General features: G+C 46.9%; 1 protein-coding gene across 3 annotated transcripts in view; it reads left to right on the top strand.

Annotated features, from left to right (window-relative positions):
* The first annotated feature begins 354 nt into the window (after nucleotides 1-354).
* The window catches only part of CCDC9B (coiled-coil domain containing 9B), a 97,950-nt gene continuing 89,639 nt past the window's right edge, over nucleotides 355-8,665 (top strand). For all 3 annotated transcript variants that reach the window (XM_025197772.1, XM_025197773.1, XM_025197771.1), the window contains exon 1: nucleotides 355-449. In XM_025197772.1, the coding sequence (XP_025053557.1) occupies nucleotides 429-449 (21 nt within the window). In that variant the 5' untranslated portion in view covers nucleotides 355-428. The remainder of the gene's footprint in view (nucleotides 450-8,665) is intronic.

Raw genomic sequence — 8,665 nt, 5'->3', positions numbered from 1 at the left:
ACAGACCCAAGGCTACTTTCATGAATACCTGCCAGCCATTCAAACAGTCCTGCAGAACAAATAACATGTCCCCATAACTAGCTATGTAGTGAAGTCAGGGTGTCTCTGAATCCATTTTTATTGTTCACCAAAGTTTACATGTTCCTATATGGGGTTATGGCATCGGGAAGTAAAAGGAAGTCTTGGGGGAAACAGGAGGGGGGTGTTTCTTTTAAAAAGAGAGTAAGAGTCGAGAGGACACAAGCGCTCACTCAAATACCCTGTCTGTGCTTGGTATATTAGGCAGCCAATGCTCTTGGCTGGGAGCCCAGACGAGGCTTTTGTAATCAAAACATGATCTTGTATGCTGTGCAACCAGTGCTGAGAAAGGCCGTCTGATGGCTCTCTTCTTTTAGCTCTGCTTTGGAATCCACCAGGCTTCACTGCTGATGTCCAAAATGCACCGAGCTGTGAGTGCTGCCTTTCTTGTTACTGAGAGGGGAGTGGGGGATTCATTTCTCTTTTTACAAGCCAAGAAGCGACTTGCACTCTCCCTCTTTTTGTTGTTTTTGTGGTTGTTTTGGGGGTTTGTTTGCTGCCGGCAGATGCATATGGAAAATGATTTGAGATGTGTGGGAGGGAGGGTGGGGGGTGGATTTCATATGCCAATTATGGGGTAGTTTGCAGCGTCTGGCTCTGGACAGTGTGCTGATCCCGAAGGGTGGGGGGTGGGCAATATAAATGTAATGTCAGGGAATACTAAACTACCCATCCTGTTATTAGGAGTCAGAGGCTTTTAGCTGCAGCTGTTAGGTCAGAGGCTGAGAATATTTCTTAGAGAGCTTATACATTGGTTTACATAGAGAAGTGTTAATTTAGGGCTCTGCCCCTCTCTCCTTTTTCTTCTTCTTACCTTCTCTGTCACCTTGCTCCCCTCTGAGGTCCCTCACTACAGAAACAGCTGATTTGGGGAATATGCAGGGAAGTGCTGCACACAGAATGATGATGTTTTCTGAGAAAAGAAGTCATCCCAGGGACTGATGGCCTTCCTGATGGGGTTGTGTGTATGTGCATTAAAAATTGTGGGGAGAGGAAACAGAATGAGATACCACCATTTAAATGAAGCATGTTGCCTTTTGCTTTCCTTTTCTCCTTTTGTTAAATTTTATCTTTAACAGAGCCAGGTCTCTCTTGCATTGCCCTGCCTATGTGTCTCCAAGGCATCGGGCTGAGCTTTCTGATTCACAACCACTGCACGTTTTTTCTGCCAAATCCATTTATAACTCTCTGCTCCAGTCACTGTGACATACGGGTGTCTTGGTTCCCCGGAAGAGCTTTATTCAGGAGAAGGTGAAATGTGTCAGGATGGCAGGGTACCCAAGTGGCAGGGTAATAGGCATTCCTTCTAGAAACCCAGGAATGGGAACATAAGGCTTGTTATCAGCTAGATCAGAACAGCAGCTATTACGAAAGCGCTGACTATGCTTGAATGTATAATCATTCAATGATCCCTAGAGAATCACTGTCAGGGTTTTAAATGCTGCTCTGCATTTCTGCACTCGTGTTGTTTTTGTTTTGTGGTTGTGTTTTTTTAAGTGCATAGGGAATCGATTTCATTTGCTTCTGTCGATGAAATTGATTGTGAAAATAAAAAGGCTGAATAAAGGCAAAACTTCTCTAACAATCACCTCTATTGGAGTGTAGAATAACCCCTAGGGAAGTAGTGAGAGTCCCATTGCTAGACTCGTTTTAAACCAGGTTAAACACTTTCAAATGCATAATTGGGAATAACAAGACTTTTACATAGTTCCCATTTACAGATCTGTGTGTGTATACACATATATTTCTAATGACTTTCTGGAATGTGGATCTGCCATTCTCCATTCAAATTAATTTGAAAATTAAAAGGTGTGTGTTTCAGGGCACATAATAATCTGATCCCATCCTGAAAAAGGCAACACCCGCAACACTCAGCTTGTCAATTCAGCATTCTCAGAATAGATTTTTTTCAAATAGATGTGGAATTCAACTTAAACTAGTCATGCATACTTGTCATGAAAATATACACACCCAGTTATACCATCTAGTCACCTGTCATTTGCAAAGATGGTTGACAATAATGAAAAAGAATATTTCATTCACATAAAAAAATCAAAACAGTAAAAAACTCTCCAATAGGAGAATTTTTCAAGGCCAGCTTAAATGTTTTCAAAGCATACTTGAGCCAGAATTTACTGGTATGTTTGCAAACTATAGGTCTTATGAAGTCCTGTTACAGTGCCACTTATATATCATCACTCTGCTACCTATGGCATTCATGTTCAGTCACTACACAAATAAAATTATCTTTAACTACAACATGAGGTACCTTTTAGCAAACCAGTTTAGCCACCTTTTTCCTTATTGGTTTATTAACAATATCCCCATTCACGCCTGATCCTTGATAGTTACATTTCGTATTCCTTGGACCTGATCCTGCTATGAGCTCTGTATAAGCATATTTCTGTGCTTACAAAAAACTGATTCATTTCAGTTTAGCTCCACATGGGGTTAGTGATCTGTTTACATGAAGCCTATTGCAGGAGAGCAGGGCCTACATGTAATTAGCTCAGTAGATTAACCATCTAAGGAACATTTGGTTACTACAACCAGGAAGCCAGGGAAAAGAGCCCAGCATTATTATTTTTAAAAGAAATCCCATTTTTTTTATGAATGTTATGAATAGTTAGGCTAGGTACAGATGTTTGGGGAGATTAGGGGGGAATAGGTTTGTATTAAAAATGGACACCCACTCTTAGTTCATCCAGATGAAGACCTTACACTTAGATTGACCTAACTAGGGATCTAAGTACAAACTGTACAGAAGCTCAAGAAGTTTAGATTGGTCTAAAATGGCCAACCTAATCTAAGTTAAGTGTACCACTGAGGTAGTGTAACTTAAATCAGTTCAGGTGAGATTGATCTAACTGGACTACTGTACGGATCCCAGCACATCTCCAGGGCTGGGAAAGCCCAGCTGCTGTGCTGTACTTTTCCTACAGCTCCCCTTCCCTCCCAGCACTGAGCTATTTTTAGCCCTTTGCCCCTCTCCCAGATGAACAAATCCTATCCCCCCCACCTAGTCTGCCAAATGCCCCATCCTACAAGCCACTCCTGGTGCCAGTTTTACTGTTATTCACTGGTACCAGGAGCTGATCGAAGTCAGGGTGAGAGAAGGGGTGAGCGGAACTGGGGCGCGGGTTTGCTGGGAAGGGTGTTTTTCATCTGGGGGTGGAGGGAGGTCAGGGGGCTAAAATTAGCTCCTGGTCGGGGGGGGAAAGGAGAGAGAACCCCCTGCAGAACCTGCTAGCCCCCCTAATCCTGCCAAACCCTCCTGGACCCCACCAACCCCTTGCGGACCCTGTTAGTGCCCCAATCCCTCCAAGCCCCCTGAAGACCCTGCTTCCCCCCAGCCCCTGCTCCATTAACCCCCCTCCCATCCCAACTTACCTTAGATCAGGTGGCAATGTTTAACTCAATCTAACCTCCCCAAATGTCTGTTTGTACCCTTATGGTCAGCAACACTGTACTGATCAGAAGCTCCAAGGGACCACAGAATGTATTTGGGAGGGAAATTGAGGTAGACAATAACTGGGGGAGGCTGCTGGGTCTAGGAAAAATAGATAAAAAGGCAGTAGGGAATAGACGGATGGAACTGGAGGAGGATGAGAGAGAAATAAAGTAGTGTAAAAGTGGTGCTGTAGCTGTGATGGCCCAGTAATTATGAAGAGGCAAACATTTATTATGGTGATATCTTTTATTGGACCAGCTATGTAGTTGGGATAAAAGTTAGACAAGCTTTCAAATGCAACACATTTTTTGTCAGGTCTCTGATGGTAGGAACCAGGCACAGCATATTGATACACAGCAGAGGGGAAGGGGCAAGAGAAATTCTCAGAGGTAGCTGCCCATTTAATGCCCTGATGCCATAATTAGAAGAAGAAAAGAAGCTGGTAACTGGGAGATCGAGGCCTATCAAAAGGGAGGAGGGTCATTTTGACCTTTCCTGCTTGGAAAGAATTCAGGAGTTGGGTAAAATATAAATGTGCCATAAGGCTGCTATCAGTGTTTAGACCTTGGTCTTTAGTGCCCAGTCAGTTTATGAATTTTTGTTCCCAAGTTCTCCTTTTAAAATAAATAGAGAGAGCAGGCAAGAGATGTAGAATTCCCATGCAGAACAGTGGTGAGAAGAGAGGAGAAGCTTTGGGAAAGAGGGCAAGTTATGGGCCGGGGAAGGGAATAGAATCTGGAAGGCAGAACATGAAGAACAGAAAGGGTTCGGGCCAAGTGAAAGAGAGGAGCCGGAGAAAAGAGGATGTCTAACTTGGAAGTTGTAAGGGGAGAGAGCTGCATGGAGGTGAGAGCTGGATGAGAGAAAGGAGAAAAAGGGGAGAAGAAAAAAAACTAGTTGAGAGATTTAAAGGGGAAACCGGTCCCAGGGAAAAGAGACCTAGATAACAAGAAGGTCAAGTAGAGAGAGGACAAAACTCAACTGAGATGCAATCGGTTTGAGATGTTCATGTTTGTTAAAGAGAAAGCTTAGTGTCAATTTTTTAAAAATCATAAATCAGGCTTTAGTGTCCTTGTGAGAGGGGGCCATCTCGAAGCCAGTCCAATCATTGGCCTCCCTACCTGTCTAGGGCAATCCTCCCGCCTAACTCCAATCTGCCACGCTTTTGTTGTAACTAAAAAAAAAGTTGTTCCCAGGTGGAAGGATGCCCATTTAATGCCCCGGTGCCAGAGACACAATACATGGCTCTGTACTGCCCCTACACCATGTCCCATGCCTCACAGATGGCATCATCAGTTGACTCTTATATAGTCCTTTCCAGAGTCAAACTCTGCCCCTATGCTGGACCTTTTTCATACTGCCCCAAGTGGGGCAGAGCGAATGTAGCTCTATTGCTAGACCTCAGTCACACTGCCCCTCATTAGGCCTCAATCACACTGCCCTTCTCTGTATGGCCTTTCAGACTCCCTTGGCTCTACTCCATACAGCCTTCAGGCTTCATCTCTAGCACTCATGGTCCTGACCCCTTGCAGAACTTCAGTCCACCCAATTCAGGCCCTACTCTATGACAGGGCACCAGGTCTACTGCCCACACTCTGGGCTGACTCCAGCCCTGGCCAATACTTTGCCTCCTTATTAGGGCCACTACTCCACCCCCTCACTGGGGCTTCTGGGCCTTATGTCCCTTGGGCCTCAGGGGTCTGATGACATGCCTGGACCACAAACCTGTCCCCTCTCTGGGGTAACCCACCAGATCGTGGGGGCTGAGGTTTTCCAGTGCCTCATCCTCACCTTTAACTGGGGAGGCACAGGTGTGGCATTTCCTGGGGACTGCCCCACCACAGGGAGCCCCACCCCCATCCAACCCCAGCAGGGTGTAGTTTCAGGTCATGGCCCAGGACCTGGAACCTCCTCCATCTCCATAGTTCCTACCCTGACCTCCAGGTGTTCTGGGAGCAGTAGTACTCCCACCAAGTGATGTTCACCTTCAGATCTCCAGTTGCAACTACTGACCCTGCTCCCTGGGCCTGGTTTTATACTCCGGCAGCCATGCTCTCCTGCAGTCGGGGCCTCCTGGTTGCCATGTGACCACCTGACTGGCTCTGCTGTCACCTGTGGGCTACTCTGCTGCCTAGTCAAACCATTAAAGTGGCAGGCACCAAAAGGTGTACTGCCAAACTCCTACTGTATGGGACTCAGACAGACCTGACAGTGGGTGTGAAGTGGATGCAGAACTCAAGCATTTTGTATCATACACATAGACAAAGGGATAATCTGCCCTCAGTTAAAAGACAGATTTACCGTCACATAAGAAAACAAAGTGCTGATGTTCTGGTATATGGACATAATGAGAATGATTTCAGGAAATCTTGGGCCTGGGTTTTGTCTGTACATTGGTTGGTGTTTTACAAGAATATTTTGTGCTATTAGCAAGTTATATTAATACAATGTATTACAAAAGCATTAAGAATTCTATAATTCTTGACACCATGGCCACAGAAGCAAGAGAGCAGGAAGATTTCAGCTTTCCTAATTCTTTAAATTACAGTGCTTGCCCTCCTGGTAATGGACAAAAACTTGGAAAGATGAAGCAAGTGCATGTTACAGACTTGGCATCCTACTTGCTTTGTCTTATTGGTGCCTAAGAACTTTTCAAGTCCTTCCCCTCAATTTTTCAGTAGTTATAGAATCACAGGATTGGAAAGGACCTCAGGGATCATCTAGTCCACCACCCTCCACAAATGCAGGATTCACTGTTCCTAAACAATCCCAGACAGATACCTGGTCAGCCTCTTCTTGTAAATCTCCAGTGAAGGAGATTCTACAACTTCCTTTGTTCCATTGTCCTACTGTTATAATTTCTGATAAAGCTTCCTCTGAGATTTGATCTAAATCTTCTGTATTGTAGTTTAAATCCACTGCCTCGTACTGCACTTCGTGCTGAGTGAGAACCATTTTTTGTCCCCTGTATGGCAGTTTGCAAATATTTGAAAACTAGCTGAAACCCACAGAATGTTTGCAATTAAATTTTTATTGCAAAAGTATTTCTTTAAATACAGGATTTTTAATTATGCTTTGACCGAATACTTTAATGGAATCAAAACTTCTCACCCTTGAAAATGGGACTTAGCCCCCACAAAAGTGGGGCAGTGCAGGGGGTCACAGGGCAGCCCAGACATGGGCTCCAGGTGGCTGCAGTGGGGAGAAAGGGGTGTGCACAGACGACACAGAGCCTGTAGGCAGCCAGGATTGCAGCCAGATACCTGCTGTGGTGGGCAGTGTTCTGTATGCTAAATTGGGGAAGGGGAAGAGGAAAAGGAAGGGGTGTGGTGGGGAGGCAGATCAAGGCCACCACAGTGAGGGGGGAGTGGGGCAGGGGCAGGGGCTGGGGTGAATGGGGCCTTTGGGCAGGTAATGGGACACTCAGAGCCTGGGCAGCTTGTCCAGGGGTGCAGGGCTGGGGGGGTCCTGCCACTGCACGCACCTCAGAAAATGACTGGGGGACACGTGCCCCTTGGATTTGCACGTGGAGTGGAGGCAGGGTGCCTGCTATGCATTGGACTCTGTACGCTGCTGCCCCAGGAGTACAACGGCAGCAGCATGCAGAGCCCAGTTCCTCACTGCTTCTGCCCCATCCCAGCTATCTGCAGACTCCATGTCTGTCTGTGCATGCCTGCTGCAGCTGCCCGGAGCCCGCACCCAGGCTGCCCTGCGGCCCTCTGCGCTGCCTCATGTTTGAGTGGGCTAAACCCTATTAACCCCAGCCTTCCGCCACTTATGCTTGTGACCCTTAAAAATCACAATGTGGGGAGAATTTTGTGGTTTCTGTGTAGCTTGCAAAATCATGATTTTCTCAGGGCTCGTGTAGGTTCCTGGCTGTATTACAGGACCTTCACCTTCTCCAGGAAGTGCACAGCCCCACTAGGGGTAACGCCTTGCTGGACCTGGTCCTGGCCACTGGGGATGACCTGGTGAGTGGACTGCAGGTCCTTGACCACCTGGGCAATAGCGATCATCACCTGCTGGATTTCACTATCCAACGCAGGGTGTCAAGGGCTTACACCAAGGCTAAAGCCCTTGACTTCAGAAGGGCCAACTTCAAGGAGCTTAGGAAACTAGTGGGGGAGGCACTGAGGCCCCAGAAGGTAGAGGAGATGGGAGTTCATGAGGGATGGTCGTACCTTAAGGGGGCGATCCTCCAGGCCCAAAGGATAACAGTCCCTGAGAGAAGCAAGGTGGGTAAGAGTGCTTAGAAACCCCCTTGGCTCAGCAAGGGCATCTGAGGACTAAAAGGGGGGGCGTATAACCAGTGGAAGGGAGGAGCTATCACCAAGGAGTACTCCTCCTTGGTCTATAAGTGTAGGAAGGCTATTAGGAAGGCCAAGGCAGAGATGGAACTCAGGCTAGCATCCAGGATGAAGGACAACAAAAAGTCCTTTTTCAAGTACATTGGGAGCAAGAAGAGGGCACCAGGCAATGTAGGGCCCCTGCAAGATGCAAACAGTAATCTTGTGGCTTACCCAGACAAGAGAGCTGATATTTTTAACAGTTTCTTTGCCTCCGTTTTCTTGAACAGGGACCGGGACATCCCACCTACCAGAGATAGGGACAGTCTCGGGGATAGCTCTGTCAGGCCTTCGATCAGTGCAGATGTAGTTAGGGATCTTCTGGAAGGGCTGGACATTTTTAAATCTGCAGGTCCAGATGCCCTCCACCCAAGGGTGTTGAGGGGCTGGCAGGGGTCATCGCGGATCCCTTGGCCAGGCTGTATGAGCATTCGTGGTCATCTGGCCAGGTGCCGGGGGATTGGAAACTAGCTAATGTGGTCCCCATTTTTAAGAAAGGGAGGAAGGAGGACCCAAGTAACTATAGGCCTGTAAGCCTCACCTTGGTGCTCGGGAAGATCTTGGAGAGAATCATCAAGGAGCACATCTGTGGGGGGCCAGCAGGGGAGATCATGCTCAGGGGCAATCAGCATGGGTTCATCAAAGGCAGGTCCTGCCTGACCAACCTAATTACCTTTTATGACCAAGTAACTAAATCCTTGGATGATGGTGTTGCCATGGACATAGTCTTTCTAGACTTTAAGAAGGCCTTTGACACTGTCTCTCACCCCATCCTCATCAATAAATTAAG

The sequence above is a fragment of the Alligator sinensis genome, unplaced genomic scaffold (genome assembly GCF_000455745.1).
Source record: "Alligator sinensis unplaced genomic scaffold, ASM45574v1 scaffold262_1, whole genome shotgun sequence".
In the NCBI taxonomy this organism is placed as follows: domain Eukaryota; kingdom Metazoa; phylum Chordata; order Crocodylia; family Alligatoridae; genus Alligator; species Alligator sinensis.
Note: the sequence above shows the minus strand (reverse complement) of the source record. Positions and strands in the feature narration are given on the sequence as shown.